Source organism: Gopherus flavomarginatus, chromosome 4 (assembly GCF_025201925.1).
Source record: "Gopherus flavomarginatus isolate rGopFla2 chromosome 4, rGopFla2.mat.asm, whole genome shotgun sequence".
Taxonomy (NCBI): domain Eukaryota; kingdom Metazoa; phylum Chordata; order Testudines; family Testudinidae; genus Gopherus; species Gopherus flavomarginatus.
The window spans coordinates 3,209,035-3,225,493 of record NC_066620.1 but is presented as its reverse complement, the minus strand read 5'-3'; the positions used below and the strand labels follow the sequence as shown (position 1 = coordinate 3,225,493).

At 52.4% G+C, this 16,459-nt stretch overlaps 1 protein-coding gene across 1 annotated transcript; it reads right to left on the bottom strand.

Moving 5' to 3' along the window:
- Positions 1–15: 15 nt before the first annotated feature.
- Positions 16–15,686, bottom strand: LOC127049873 (neuronal PAS domain-containing protein 4-like). The gene is made up of 9 exons (XM_050951210.1): positions 15,624–15,686; positions 15,137–15,243; positions 10,367–10,533; positions 9,269–9,408; positions 4,882–4,987; positions 3,661–3,907; positions 3,066–3,175; positions 2,339–2,480; positions 16–1,694 (listed from the first exon to the last, which is right to left on the bottom strand). Exons 2-9 carry the CDS (start codon positions 15,232–15,234, stop codon positions 806–808), a joined length of 1,899 nt encoding a protein of 632 aa, XP_050807167.1. The 5' UTR covers positions 15,235–15,243; positions 15,624–15,686; the 3' UTR covers positions 16–805.
- Between the last annotated feature and the right edge of the window lie 773 nt (positions 15,687–16,459).

Genomic DNA, 16,459 nt, shown 5'->3' with positions numbered 1-16,459 from the left:
CAGACCCAGCAGAGCCTCCCCGGTGCTGCGCCCCTTGGTGACAGCGGGGCTCTGTGCTGGGCCGGGGCCAGCGCCTCCCCACCCCCGCTGCGTGCCAGGCCCAGGAATTCTCCTTCCCCGTGTCCATGGCCGAAGTCTTCAGGGAGTTCCCGCCACTGGGGGGAGGATGCACAGCCCCAGGGCCGAGAGGGTCCATCACGTCCCTGCCATGGCAGGCAGCAGAGGCTGCTCCTGTGACTGCTGAAGGCCTCATGGTGGAGCCAGCCTAGCATTGTGGCTCAGGGCGGAGCAGGAGCTGAGGAGCCTCCGGCAGGAATGTAGGCCCTCATCTGCCACTCGTCCAGTCTGGTTCCCTGAGGTGCTGCCCCACTGCACTGTGTATGAGAACGGGGCAGTGAACATCATGCTACATCCATTGACTGTTCTCCATGGAGTAGAGACAAGGGCCATTTTTGGTGCAGAGAACTGAGGTTTTTTTCTTCATTAAGTCATAGCTTTTCTTCCACTTATCCCCACCCACAGAATGAAGGGAGGAAACTACATAACAGTGAAGTGCAAAAGACAGATAACACCATCTTCCCTCCCCCACCTCTAGTGCTACTTCTGAGAGAAGGTGGAGAAGCCGCCGAGCCTGCAAAGCAACTGGAGAGTAGAAGAGGATGCGGAGATGGATTGTCACTCTGGTATTGAAACACAGCCAAGGGCCTACTTACTCTGCTGCAGTGCACCATAGAGTCTCCTTGAGATCCCCATCCCATAGGGACACTGGTGCACAGGAGTCAAATGATGCAGAGGTAGTCAAAGGCTATAGAAAGAGGTACTGATCTGGACAGGTGACTGTTGGAGACATGGGTATCCAGAATGGAGGGCCCCCCTGCGAGTCAGAGTCTGAAGACAAAATAGTGGGTGATGACCCCAATGCAGTGGTAGGTGAGGTTGGACCCCCATTTTCCAGCAGATTGCTTAATATACTGGTAATGATATCTTCATCTAAACAGGGTTCTGTTAGGAAAGCCACTGTTCCAGAGTTGCCCCAGCCCTGTCCTGACCCCAGCTGGCTGTCAGCACTAGGTGGATCAGAACACAGTGGGACATTAGGAGGCTCTAATTGCACTTGCTTTGTGTACTGAGATAGGCTTTCAGCCAGGGAGTGGATCTGTTCAGCCAATACACTGATTGCCCATCTCTCTGTCTCAGGAGACTGCAACACTGCAGGGGACATGCCTGGGGACTGCCCTCCAACAGGGACTGGACAAGCATCAATAGAAGGGCTGCTGCCAGGAGACAGGGGAACCTCTGGGGAATAGAGCGCACAAGGACTGGAGAAGGGCTGTCTGTAGGGTGACTTGTAAACACTGAAGGGGCAGGATAGATTCCTCTGCCCAGCAGGTAGGACTGAGCACCCAGTCTCCTGGGAGGGTAACCCAGCTTCTACAGTGGGAGCAGGAAAGCAGGTGGTGAATGAAGGTTGTAGGGAAGCTATCAGCATCTCCTGCTGGGTATTAGGGAGCTGGCAGGGACTATAGTTGGGTACCCCCTGGTTAGGCAGTGCTGTCTCCTGTGGAAAGGGATTTAGTGTTCTTGGCAGTGTCTTGTGCTCTTTTTCTCTGGCGTGGTGCCTTGGACTCAGGGCAGCTGCAGAGATGACTCTGTGCCATGGATTCTGGCCCTGGAGATACTGAGCTTCTTCCTCACTGTAGAAAACAAAGAATGTGTCAGGGACTGAAGTAAGCATTGAAAGAGACCTTTCTATTGACCAGCAGCCTCAAGGGGGTCAACAGGGGCTTAGGACCATGTGGGTCAAGAGTCCTAATAACCGCCCACCTCTTGGTGAAGCACCAATCCCTGAGGATGTAGTCTGTTCCTGCAGGGTTCTGGAGGCCCAGCATCAGCCTCCCAGCAGCTTACCCAGACAGGAGGAGCTTCTAGGGCAGTCTAATGGCCCCTGCCCTCAGAGACCCCTCCAGCTGGTAGCCACCACTATAAGGACCATGACACTAATACAACATTACTGATACTGATTTTGGCCTGTAGCAGTCACCATGCTTAATCTTGTTGTTTCTGTCACACTCTTGTGCTCTTCCCTCCATCTATAACTCCCCTCTGCCCACCAGACCTCTGCCCCTCTCCATTATCTCACACTCACCTCAAAGATTAAATTCATGGTATCTGGTGATCATCTTTTATCTGACAGTCACATTAATCTGATTTCCACTGCCCTCATCATGCTCATTCTGCTCCATGTTCTATTAAGTGCTCTGCCCGCTGAGCCTTAAAGAAGTGGGGAGCAGGTGGTACCCTCCTTAGGGAATAGTTTAGGAAGGAGAAGGGGTTGTACCTGAGGCTAAAGTTGGTGCAGGTGATGGTCTCTCTTCCTCTCTCATACTCCTTTGATGCTATGATTTGCATCCATGCCCAGCTCAGGTCTTTGCAGAGCAGGCGAACCACTAAGTGCAGATTGCACCTCCCAGTGTCACACACTGAAATCACAAACACAGAGTGATCAGGGCTCCCATGATGGCAGTACACAGCACCTTGTCCTGTTCCCCTGGCAAGGTCACAGGCCCCATGTCATCCCCTAGCGTGGGAATGCTGTGGACAGAGCCAAAACAGGGCTTCTGCTTACTTAAGAAGGAGCTTGGTTTGGCCCAAAGGAAGAGCCCTTAACAGCATATGCATCAAATTATGTTATACTCATGGCAGTGGAACACACAAGGGCCCAAAGAGCCTAGGGATGGTGATGACAGGCACAGTACAAATGCACACATTATATGAGAGCAGAGCAACCTGCTGGCTGAAAACCCAATGGCTGCTCCTTCCTTAGCTCATTTCTGTTAAGAATCACAGAAGAAGTGGATTTTGAAGAGGGATTGGATGGCAGAGAGCAGTGGCCTTGCTGACAGGCTCAGGGAGAGCACTCCATACACAATGGGAGAGGCTTGGAAGATTAGATCAATGTTAGTTGTAACATAAAACAGAGTGAACTCTGCTGCTTTTCAGAACCTGCTAAAGAATATCTCTCCCCCTATCCGCAGAGGCATTCCTAGCCTGAGCTTGGCACTCACCCAGGCTCTCATGTTGGGCAGCTGCTGATGCAACATCTGCAGGGTGTAGGAGGCTGTACCAAGACTGACCAATCAGCTCCTCCCTCCGATAGCCAAGATGATAAATGACACTGAGGAAGAACAGAAAGGAGCAGCATCTGAGTCAACACATTTCTTGGAGATGCTTTTCATTGGTGGAAGGATTAGAGTAGAGAGTGTTGGCTAGGGGAAAGGACAGGCTCTCTGATGTGAGGATAAAGGGAAAGAAGTGGGGAAAACTTGCCCACTCCCAGAGCTTTGGGGCACACAGAGGCATAATCTGGTCCTTTCCTTGTTGTTGGTGGGGGCAGGAAGAAGCAGGAGGCAACAGACCCTCTCCCCAGTGGTACTGGGTTAGGGGAAGAGGCATGCAGGGATGTGGGGGGGGTCTATAGTTACAATGTTTGCATATCTGTTTGGTGGGCTGGCAGTGTGCATCCCAGGAGTGAGACCTGGCTCCAGCCCTGCAGAGCATGGATTGTGGCTGGCACTAGTGCTCTGGAGTGCAACTGTATTCTGAACTCTCTTGCTCTCCCAGGGACTCAGTCAAGACCATGCTAAGACAGCCACCTCTTACCTCTCTGTGACATCAGTGACCTTCATATCCAGTGTGTGCTGGCTCTGGAATGGGGCATCATAAGAAATGCCATCCCCATAGTCAGACAATTGCATGATGGGAGTGCAGAAGCCAAGGAACGTTAAGATGGAGGAGGAGGTCGTCCCATCCAGAGCGAGAAATCGGCCCCTCACTGCCACAGCCCGATTCCCTCCATATCTCACTCGAAAGGACCTGGATGTGCGCATTTCACTGACAAACACAATTTCTGCGGCAACAAAAAGTCATTGTGTAAGTTGTCAGCATCTTCTAGGAAGTTACCAGCTGCTAGATCGATGGGACAAACTGCTTGATCCCAGTCTACCTCTGGTGAGGAAACTACCCAATATACCACACTGACTTTGCAGTGGGGGCAGCTTGGAGAAGAAGCCCTACCCAACCCTGGAGAAGTTACTCCTGGCAGCAAGAGACTGAACCAGGAGTAACCGTAGCACATCTCTCAGTGATGTGCAGTCTAGATGTACTGCCTCAGCCAGTACTCATATGGGATGAACCCTGGGTAAGACATGCTTCCTGTCCTCTCCTCTCCCTTCTTAAGCAGGATTGTAAGCTAAGCATTCTGCCTGACCTCCGCGTGGAAGCAGTTTAGAAATGGCGCTGACCCCAGGGATCTCATAGGAGTCTCTTGGGCATTTCCCAGTGACTTATGGGAGTTTGATCTCTCCTTCCATAATTCTCCAAGACAACCATGAAGTACCCAGTAAGACCATTGAAATCACCCACAAGGCACTGCTAATAGGAGGTGTATTTGTACTGTGGGATAAGTAGGCAGAAGGCAGTGCAGCTGAAATGGTTTAGAGCAGCCCTGATGTGGGTACATAGTGGAAGTGCACGGATTTTAAAAATGATTCAGCATGAACACACTAAGCCATGTGGATTCTGGTTCAAGAGTATACCTACCCCAGTATTCTTGGAAGATAAAATGTATTTGGGCCCTTGATAGGTACCTGTAACCTTCACTCCAGCATCTGCAGGTCTGGGTGGCAATCATTTGGATTGGTTTATTTTTTTAAAGACTGTCCTCTGGAAAGGGTTTTTTGCATAGGTCACCAGAGCACAGGCTGGTACATGGACTAATCCCCCATCACACAGCCTTATGTACACTTCTGCCTCGAGCCCCATGAATAACCCAGCTGTCCCCCATGCCATGTATATCCTGTTTTGAGTCCTGCGTGGGCTTACCAGTGCCTGGCTGCTCCTGAGCCAAGTGGAGCTTCTCCTGCACGGCCTCATGTGCTGAGCCATCTAGTAGGTCGAAAATTGAGTCTCCATGGGCTAGCAACTCCACCTGGTAGGAGAGGCAAAAAGAGACTTTATTAGTACAGACACAAACTGGCTCACACTGGCCTGATGCCACTGGAGTAGTTAATTATGTATCACAGCATCTAATACCACGGTCACAGCCAGGAATAGAACTCTAGACTTCCTATCTCCCAGTTCTGCCCTTGGGCCACCAGACCATGGGCACAGTGGTTTTGAATGCCCTGAAAAAAGTGGACAGATGATCAGAGATCTCAGCAGGCAACTATTTCAAGACTTCATGTGAGAGGATGTGTGAGAGAGGCCAGACTTCATGTGAGAGAGGTCAGACTTTCAGCAGTAAGCAGACAACGTCTCATATTAACAGTGTCTCTAGGAAGCAAGTTTCCATTAAAAACAAAACCAGGTTCCTCCAACCAACACAGGTAGGAGACAACTACAAATGACCTTGAGAAACAGAACAGGAAGAAGGGATGGGTCTGTGTCATAAACAGATAGCTAAGGGTTAATGTCTCTTTCACCTGAAGCACCTGACCAGAGGACCAATCAGGAAACCGGATTTTTTCAACTTTGGGTGGAGGGAATTTTGTGTCTGAGGTCTTTGTTGTCTGTCTGCCTGCTTTCTCTGAGCTTGGGAGAAGTAGTTTCTGCTTTCTAATCTTCTGTTTCTAAGTGTAAGGACAAAGAGATCAGATAGTAAGTTATATGGTTTCTTTTCTTTGGTATTTGCATGAATATAAGTGCTGGAGTGCTTTGATTTGTATTCTTTTTGAATAAGGCTGTTTATTCATATTTCTTTTAAGCAATTAACCCTGTATTTGTCACCTTAATACAGAGAGACCATTTGTATGTATTTTTCTTTCTTTTTAAAACCTGTTAAAGTTTTCTTTACTGGGAAATTTCAGGGAAATTGAGTCTGTACTCACCAGGGAATTGGTGGGAGGAAGAAATCAGGGGGAGATCTGTGTGTCTTGGATTTGCTAGCCCGATTTTGCATTCCCTCAGGGTGAAGAGAAAAGTGCTTTTGTTTCCAGGACTGGGAACGGAGAGGGGGAGTCACTCTGTTTGGATTCACAGAGCTTGTGTCTGTGTATCTCTCCAGGAGCACCTGGAGGGGGGAAGGGAAAAAGGATTATTTCCCTTTGTTGTGAGACTCAAGGGATTTGGGTCTTGGGGTCCCCAGGGAAGGTTTTTCAGGGGGACCAGAGTGCCCCAAAACACTCTAATTTTTTGGGTGGTGGCAGCAAGTACCAGGTCCAAGCTGGTAACTAAGCTTGGAGGTTTTCATGCTAACCCCCATATTTTGGACGCTAAGGTCCAAATCTGGGACTAAAGTTATGATATGGTGTGCAGCGTAGTGGGATAGAGAGAATCCAGAAGCCAGTAGGAATATTATATTTTTCTTTTCTCTGCTAGGGGCTTTTAAGCAGAGAGAAACAGTTTGGTTTTAAAAGGGAACCAGAGAGAATTTTTTTTTCTGCTCTCTCTGGCAAGTTTCTGGCTTGCATATTAAGCAAGGAGCCATTAAGCTGTGACAAAAGAGTCTTTTGTGACACAATAGCACTCCCATTAGGAGGCAAATACCAGCACTATATACATGCAAATAAAGTGGTTTTTCTAGTTTACGCTAGAGGAAGAAAGGGAAATAAGCACTGTTGCTAGGCAGACTTCAGGAGGCAACAGAGAGCCTGCAGTTCAGACAATAAACACCGGAGGGCACCCCAACACAAGAAAACACGATGTCACGAAAACCAGAGGCAGTACAGCTCGAGGCAATGGAAAAACAGATGGAACTGCTCAGAACACAGATGGCCAGAGATGAGGCAACTCACAAACAAGAGATGGAAAGGCTACAAAAACAAGAAGAAGCCAAAAATGCAGCCCACCGCCGAGACATGGAAAAACAACAAAAAGAGATGGAACTCCAGAGGGAAGCCCACCGACAGATCATGGAATTAGAAAAGGCTAAGCAAAACACAGCCAACCCTAACAACCCTGCGCCAATTATCGTTCCACAGCACAGGAAATTTCCCACCTACAAGGCAGGTGATGACACCGAGGCCTTCTTGGAAAATTTTGAAAGAGCCTGTCTTGGGTACAGCATCCCTGAAGACCAGTACATGGTAGAATTGAGGCCACAGCTCAGTGGACCTTTAGCAGAGGTGGCAGCTGAAATGCCTAAAGAGAACATGAACGACTATAAACTTTTTCAAACCAAGGCCAGATACAGAATGGGGATAACCCTGGATCATGCCCGTCGGCGTTTCAGAACCCAAAAGTGGAAACCAGATGTGTCATTTCCCAAACACGCCTACTACGTTGGGAAAAATTATGAGGCCTGGATATCAGGACACAATGTTAAAACCTTGGAAGAACTGCACCTCCTCATACAAATGGAGCAGTTCTTGGATGGTGTTCCTGAGGACATAACACGGTACATACAAGATGGAAAACCCAAAAATCTCGCTGAGGCGGGGGAGATTGGAGCCAAATGGATGGAAGTGGCAAAAAGCAAGAAAGCTACTGTCAAGGGGAATGATTACCCCAGGGGGCACACCGACCATAAACCCTACAACCGAGGACAGCCAAAGACCCCACATACAACCCAAGTAAAGCCACAGACACCCTACTCTTCCACCTCACCAGTCTCCAGTAACTCACCTCGGCCCAGTGACCCATCAGATGGAAGATGCTTTAAGTGTAATAAACTGGAACATATCAAGGCCAACTTTCCAAAGAACACCATGCGAGTGCAATTCATTACACCACCATCACACCAAAGATCCCCAGGCCCAGATGCCTCTCAAATACCCGTGGAGCGAAGGGAAAATTTGAGAGTGGGCGGAAAGAAGGTTACTGCGTGGAGAGACACGGGGGCACAAGTGTAAGCTATCCACCAATCCTTCGTTGACCCCAATTTCATCAACCCAAAGGCCAAAGTTACAATTTACCCCTTCATGTCACAAGCTGTAGACTTGCCTACAGCTCAACTGCCTGTCCAGTACAAAGGCTGGTCAGGAATGTGGACTTTTGCAGTCTATGACAATTATCCTATCCCCATGCTACTGGGAGAAGACTTGGCCAACCAGGTGAAGCGGGCCAAGCGAGTGGGAATGGTTACACGTAGCCAAACCAGGCAAGCTTCCAGACCCATTCCTGTTCCTGAACCGTCCACAGACGCCCCGTCTGTGTTACCAAAGACCCAGACAGAGGTAGTGGACCCAGATTCCATGCCAACCACTGAAACAGCCACAGCACCTCCAGTCCCAGGCCCGGAACTGGAACAGCAACCAGCACCAGCAAGTGCAACCACATCTTCAAACTCAAAGCCAGAGGGCGCCAGCGAGCCAAAACTGGCAGAAGCAACAGACAGCCATATCCAAAAGGCTCAGCCAGAGCCTGAAATACCCTCAGGTGCACCAGCGGAGAGCGGTTCACCAGCAACGGAAACAACCCCATCATCTACATCGCTTCCAGAGGGACCAAGCCCAAGTCCACAGTCTGAGGAAGAACTGGTGACCCCAGCCTCAAGGGAACAGTTCCAGACTGAGCAGGAAGCAAATGACAGCCTTCACAGGTTCCTCCAACCAACACAGGTAGGAGACAACTACAAATGACCTTGAGAAACAGAACAGGAAGAAGGGATGGGTCTGACATTCCCTTTGTGAATGAGAGCAGTGAATGACTGCTGAGTTCAGGAGCACAGGTTCTCTCACTCATTCATGCCTTACCTCACCTTTCTCGCCCTTACTCTCCCACTCCCGGTATTAAAACCAGGGAACCCCTCAGAGACCAACACAAATAGATCAGCTGGATGTATAAAGAAAGCCAGACAGCAGCTAAGCTGAAGCAGAGGAGCAGTCACGACCTATGCAGCAGATGGAGCTGCCACCCCAATGCACACAGCTCATAAGCAAAAATAGCCACTGCCAGAGTCCTTGGTTTCAGTCATTAACAGCCGGCAAGGACGATGGGGATGGAAGGTGGGCAGGCAACAGAGCCCAGATGGAGAGATTCCAGGTGGAGCAATGGGTGCCTAGCACCTGTAACCATGTGGATTGTCACTATCGTCCAGTTAGCGTTGATCACTACTGGCCCAGGTTCTCATTATCCTAAACCAGCCCAGAACAAAAGCCAAGCTAGCTGCTGTGTGCTGGCATGTGGTGTGGCACGGCACATGAACAGTAACAGCCTTGTGATGGGAGCTGCCACCCCCAGTCTATAGCTCTGCAGAGGACTCGCTGACCTGCCACTGGGGAGTGGGAACAGAGTGGGATGGTGTCTTATACCTGCAACAATCTGAGCTTACCACAGAGAAGCCCAGGAGATGGGCCACGTTCTCAGAGATGTAGGCCAGTTTGCCATCTGCAGAGAGAGCAATGATAAACCCCGGCAATGAGGACAGCAGCTCCAGATCTGGCGTCGTGGCAGGAGCATGTTCAGATGAACCTGCAAAACCAAAAGAGCAGCATAGAGCTTCCACAGCAGTTCCTTCTGAGTGGGACGGGCAGGAACATCAACTCGCCAAGAGAGAGGTGCCACTTGTTGGGTCGCCAAGGGGACTCCATTCCCTGCACATGCTTTGCGGCTTCCAGGCCTTTTGCCAGACTAGTGTCATTATTTCTATTATAGTAGTGCCCAGAGGCCCCAGTCAGCATCAGGGCCTTGTAGCGCTGGGTGCTGCACGTGCACATAGAGTTAGATGCAGTCCCTGCCCTGAAGACAGATAGAGTGGGTGTAACGCAAACAGGGAGGGGCAGGTAATGAGTAATAGTGATGGAAGCACCTCTGATGGTGTGAATGTCCTGAGTGCCAGGGTTCCCCACTTCCCATGGGAGGCTGTTCCAGGTGGCCAGACCCATCAGGCTGCAGAAGCCTTTCTTGACATTCTGCCTGCTTTTCCTAACATTTAATTCCCTTGAAGCCCACCCCTCCTTGAGATTTCCAGCCTTTAAATACCTGTGGCTGTTACACCATGGCTTTTGTTGCACTTGTCTGAAGAAAGCCACCCTCAAATTGAGGGAACCTTTCTGGCAATGAGGGACTCAGAACTGAACATGCTGTTCCTGGTGTTGTCATGCCAGAGCAAGAGGCATGATCATCCTCTGCAATGTGATGACTCTGCAAATGCAGCCCTTGGGGAGGAAGAGAAGGGAACCAGAAAGCAGTTCGATAAGGTGTATGTCATGGTTCGTGGGAGCAATATCCATGTCCAGAGTGTGGTATGGGGAACAGCTGTTATGCACAGTATGGCTCTGCCTACCTGAAGCAGGTATGAGACCTAATGCAGTGGGAGGCTCTGGGAGCTAGAGATCAGCTCTGCAACCTTCTGGGAGTGCAGAAACTCAACAGCAGGGACTACTCCTGCTTGGCTGCGAATGGGATAGCTGCAGGGCTGGATATTTACCTGGAGGAAAGAGCTGTGCCCCACGGATTTGAAGACAGACCAAAGCCATGGTGTGGAGGTAGGAGAGCCGCTCCTTCTCCTGTGCTGAGATGGGCAGCAGGGAGCGCAGGGTCTGTAGCTCAGCATTGATCTGATCCCGACGAGCCTTAGAGGCACCCTTTGTTGACCTGTAGAGAAGCAGAGTCTATTAGAAATTGTGAGGAAGGTGGGAGTCCCTGCTCCAGGAGAGGTGCCCTGGGAAAGGGAAAAGGGTGTAATTAATTTGTTTCCTAAAGCAGATGTTATCCCAGCTGAAGAGGAAAATCGCAACAGTTTCCACTCCATGACTTCCATTAAAAAGCTACCAGGTGATGGGAAAATCTGCATCACATTGGGCTTGGACATTCACATCCCCAGATAAAACACACAATGCCCCATTCTGAGTATTTGATCTGCACACAAGTCAAGGAGTTCTAAACCATGGTTCCCATGACAACCATAAGCAGTCGCTCAGGGCAGATAACATGACAAAACATCAAGTTGTGCAAGGGATCACTGCGGTCGGCAACCAAAGGTCCCCTCTGGATCCAGGCTTCTATCAACTCAGAACTCAGGGTGCACTAACTCTGATTTCTGCATTTAATGCAAAGCAAGTGACAAGAAGTGTGGACTAGAGGCAGATACCGGGACTTGCCCAAAGCACGTCCCCCTTAGCCCCACCGCCTTCCCGCAAGGTGAGCACTGCAGCAAGTGGCCACGAGGTGGCACCCCAGCCACATGCAGCCCTAGAACCACGTGAAGGCTCCAGATGGGAACAGGAGCAGGGAGATTGGGGATACCATGCTGTGGTATGGCTTGAATCACCAACCCGAGGAAACGAGAGCTCAGAGACAAGGGTCTGAAGCAGTACAAGCAGGAAAGGAAGCAGCCACTCAGTGGGGCCTTCCTGCAAGTTCCCTGCTCTCTGGGGACACAATGCTGCCTGGAGAGCTGACATAGCTCATGTCCCTAGGCTGAGCGCTGGCCTTCAGCCACATCACTCATGGGCCAGACCGTGGCAAGTGATGCAGTCATGCATGCAGCATGTTTCAGCTCTGCCTTGCTGTACATTTCAGCTCGTGTCCTCAGCTCTGCCCCAGCAGATAAAGCAATCGCTTTACAAAAACATTTGAACAGTCTGAGCTTGGAATGTTATGAACCACTGACCCCCATTCACTGGGATGCCCTGTGATTACCTGCCCCCAAAACAATCGAGGGGTGCTCAGTACAGGCCAATTCCTCTCATGATTCAGATCCCCACACCAACCACTGCCTTTGGAGAGAAGGGCTAAACCTAATCGATACTGGAAAAAGTTTGCTGGTATTGCTATTCTGGCGAACTGTCCTAGTTTCTAATGGCAAAGGGCTTTTGCCACATAGCTTAGTCTGGTTTGCTGAGTAAAGTGAGCTATCCCAGGGCACGTCTTCACTGAAAATTTGGAGATATACCTATCTCCTAGAACTGGAAGGGACTCTGAAAGGTCATTGAGTCCAGCCCTCTGCCTTCACTAGCAGGACCAAGTACTGATTTTCCCCTAGATCCCTAGGTGGCCCCCTCAAGGATTGAACTCAACCCTGGGTTTAGCAGGCCAATGTTCAAACTGCTGAGCTATCCCTCCCCCCATGTTAAAGTGCTGCCACGGCAGTGTTTTAACATGGCTTGTGTCGTCGCACCCAGGGCCGGTGCAACCATTTAGGCAGACTAGGCGGTTGCCTAGGGCGCTAAGATTTGGGTGCGCCAAAAAGCGGCGCCCCCCAATTTTTTTTTAAATGGTTGAGCAGCCGCTGCTGCTGGGACAGAGAGGGAGTCTGAGCTGCCGGTGGCAGTGGCCACTGGCAGCCCAGGGTGTCCCCTGGGTTAGGGCGCCGCGGCGGCAGCCGGCAGCCCAGGGCCCCACTGGGTCAGGACGCCGCCGTGGCAGCCGGCAGCCCAGGAGGTCCCCTGGGTCAGTGCGCCGCCACGGCAGCCCAGAGGTTTGGGCTGCTCGCGGCGCGCTGACCCACGGGAATCCCTGGGCTGCAGGCAGAGGCTCAGAATCCCTCTCCCTCCCAGAGCAGGGGCTCCAGCCTGTGCCGTTTTTCTCGTTGCCGGTGGGAGCGCCGGCGACTGGGCAGAGCTGCGCAGCTCTGCTTAGGGCACGTGGCAGGAGCCCTGCGAGGGCAGCGTGACACCAGGGCTTCTGGAGGAAAGCGAGGGCTGCCCCCTGGCTCAGCCTCCACGTCAGCCCCAGCGAGGGGCATGGAGAAGAAAAGAGCCTCAGCCGTGGTCTGGTGGAGTGGAGGAAGAAAGAGGACCTCGATGCTCATGCGTTGGGCAAGGTAAGCAAGTGCTTCCCCACAGTTTGGCCTCAGGTGCCTGTGCTCCTGCCCCCTTGGTCCTTAGCTGGTCCCTGCTGCTGCTCCCCTTGTGCCTGGATGGCTGGAGAGAACAGCAGCCTGCAGAGCTGAGCTGCCCCAGTGCCCCCAGGCACCCTCCCGACCCCATCCCCCCCACAGCCCTGACCCCCAGCTCCGAGCCCAGCCCCTCTGAGCTGGAAACCCCCTCGATCCCATCCCCCCTACAGCCCTGACCCCCAGCTCCGAGCCCAGTCCCTCTGAGCTGGAAACCCCCTCACCCCATCCCCCCCACAGCCCTGACCCCCAGCTCCGAGCCCAGTCCCTCTGAGCTGGAAACCCCCTCGACCCCATCCCCCCCACAGCCCTGACCCCTAGCTCCGAGCCCAGTCCCTCTGAGCTGGAAACCCCCTGACCCCATCCCCCGCACAGCCCTGACCCCCAGCTCCGAGCCCAGTCCCTCTGAGCTGGAAACCCCCTCGACCCCATCCCCCCCCACAGCCCTGATCCCCAGCTCTGAGCCCAGTCCCCCTGAGCTGGAAACCCCCTCACCCCATCCCCCCCACAGCCCTGACCCCCAGCTCCGAGCCCAGTCTCTCTGGGCTGGAACCCCCCTGACCCCATCCCCCCCACAGCCCTGACCCCCAGCTCCGAGCCCAGTCTCTCTGAGCTGGAACCCCCCTGACCCCATCCCCCCACAGCCCTGACCCCCAGCTCTGAGCCCAGTCTCTCTGAGCTGGAAACCCCCGACCCCATCCCCCCCACAGCCCTGACCCCCAGCTCCGAGCCTAGTCTCTCTGAGCTGGAAACCCCCTGACTCCATCCCCCACACAGCCCTGACCCCCAGCTCCGAGCCCAGTCTCTCTGAGCTGGAACCCCCCAACCCCATCCCCCCCACAGCCCTGACCCCCAGCTCCGAGCCCAGTCTCTCTGAGCTGGAAACCCCCTGACCTCATCCCCCCCACAGCCCTGACCCCCAGCTCCGAGCCCAGTCTCTCTGAGCTGGAAACCCCCTGACCCCATCCTCCCCACAGCCCTGACCCCCAGCTGACAGATAGTGTCCCTAACACAGTTATTGCTCTTGACATCCTCTTGACTCTCCCAGTTTCTGTGGCCAGTGGTGAGCGAAGCTTCTCGAAGCTCAAGTTGATAAAAACATATATGCAAACATCAATGTTGCAACAAAGACTTGTTGGGCTAGCTACCTTGTCACTAGAACATGACATTGCTCACAGCATTGACTTGGAGGAACTTGTTTCTAAATTTGCTAAACTTAAAGTGCAGAAACAAAAATTCTAAATTATAACATGTTACTCTGTGACTGTGTATTGTCTATAATGTATGTGATTTTGGGGGGTGGGGGCGCAAGATCGAAGTTTCGCCTAGGGCGCAAAATATGCTTGCACCGGCCCTGGTCGCACCTCCATGAGGGGCATAGCTCCCAGTGCTGGTGCACTGTCTACACTAGCACTTTACAGTGCTGAAACTAGCAGCGCTCAGACGTGTGTTTTTTCACACCCCTGAGCGAGAAAGTTGCAGTGCTGTGAAGTACCAGTGTAGACAAGCCCCCAGTCAAAGGAGTTTTACGCCACGGTATCTATACCAGGGCTTTGCCCAGCATAGAAATATTGCCACAAAAAATCCCACCCCTAACCAGCTCTGCTGCACCAGCAAAAGCCTCTAGTGTCATCCTGTCCTCAGAGGAGTGTGGCTCAGAGCAAGCCTGCCTGAGGAGCTCCCAGGCCAAGCCTTTCTGGCTACAGCTGGGCACAAAGGGACAATACACTTGGCAGAATATCCTGAAGAAGCAAATAGGAGATTGCCGGGGAGAGGGGGACACAATTCCCCAGATACAGTGAGGTTGACTTTGGTTCTAGGAACACAAATAGAGGCACAGGCTGCCACAGGACCTTTGTGTCATGAATGGTTTGGTAGCTCTGCCCTCTCCATTGGGGTATGACAGCGAAGAGAAAGATCCATCTACAACCTGAGAAAGTGCCCAATCAGCGAGACTCCAAAGGGGCAGGACACTGGGGCCAGGCACAAGAACTAATGCTCTTTAACTTAGCCCACAGAGAGCCAATCTGTCTGCAGTCCATGACTCCTACTTGCCTCCACAGCCTCCTCACTGCTCTCCCCAAGCCCCTCTTCGCCTAACTGCTAACACTCTAGTTCACTGCTCCATGAGCGCAGATACAGTCAGAGCCTCATTTCATAGCCTTCACTCCCGTCCCCCTGACTCATGTAAGGCTAAGGGGGCAGGGCAGGGCAGGAGGAAGCTGGCCAAAGGTGATGCCCTTTGATTCTATAGGATCAGAGAGTGCAGTAAAGAGTGCCAACATCCAGACCCACAGCATGTAATGGGACAGCATGTCCATCTGGGTAAAGGAGAGAAGAGGGAGCAGGATGGTCTCTAACCTGAATGGCTTTGAAGTGCTGGCCTCCATCCCACTCCTCCCTCGGGGGTGGCTCATTTTCCTCAACGGCCTGCTGCAGTGGTCACAGAAGATGGTCATTTTCCTGGCCTGCATGAAGACATGGTCACATCAGAGGGGCAGGGCTGGGGACAGTCTGCTCCCTCTGGAGAGCAGCACTGGGGAGAGAAGCCGAGGGGTTGCTGTTGGGGGGAAGGAGCAGCCATTCTTGGTCTCCTTCCCTGAAGCCTGGCTCCAGGTGGCATGGATGAATCCAACAGCAGGAGACATCCCCCATGTAGCAGGAAGCTGCCCCAGAGCTGGCTCTGCTTTTAGGGGGTCACTAACACACCAGCTCCTCACTGGGTGGAGGAAAAGGCCTGGGCTCTGGCAGGACCCCATGGGATGAGGGGAGGCTGAACTCCTGCACACATAACTGCGGCTAAGAGCCCCACTCATGGGCTGTCTGAATCTGGCAAAGTGCCTCTTACCTCCTTCCCCTCTGGCTCAGTCTGAACCCGCTGACCCCCTCCTGCACTGACCCTCCTTTTGTATTCCCCTTCCTGGGGCGAATGGGGGCCTGAGCCAGGCCAAACAGGATAAAATTACCTCTTGTGACGCAATTCTAAACAGCTCTGGGCTATTTTTAGAACGTAGACTTCTAAAAATAACCCTCCACAGCCTGGCTGCAATCTGATAGGGGAAGCAATAAAAGGAAGCCTGGCTCTTTAAAACAAACCTGTCAGCTCAGCAGGGGAGGGAGGGAGGCCTGGGGCATTGGAAAGAGAGGTCAGTCAGTCGCCCCCCACCCCCTGCTCTCCTGGTGTGATGAAGGCATTGGCTGTCTTCTTGTCATCTAGCTCATTTGGACCCACCATACATAAGGCCCAAGATGGGCCCAGCCAGTCAGTTCAGTCCAAAACACTTCATTGGCAGCCCAGGAAATGTTTTTTCTGCAAAATGTATGAGACACACTAAGCCTGGGGATCGCTGTGGGAGCAGACTCTGGCATGCCAGCTGCAGTCCCTTGCTTGGGGTTTAATCCGGCTGTTCCCAGCTTGGGGCAGGTCTGCAGTGCAATGCTGCCCCCTTTCTCCTGGTGTGGAGAGATTTTCTCCCAGTGTCTCTCCCACTGGGGAACCAGCAGCAGCTGCATCATCTCCTGCTGGAGAACTGGCACCTGTGACTGGAGCCTTCCTACTGGCCCCTACTCCCATTGTAGGTTGGCACTCAGCATCTCCCCAGGGGAGAACAGATCTGCCACTGGTAGCAAATGCACCTTCTCCCTCCCCCAAAACAGTCACCCAGAGAAATAGGCGCCAGAACA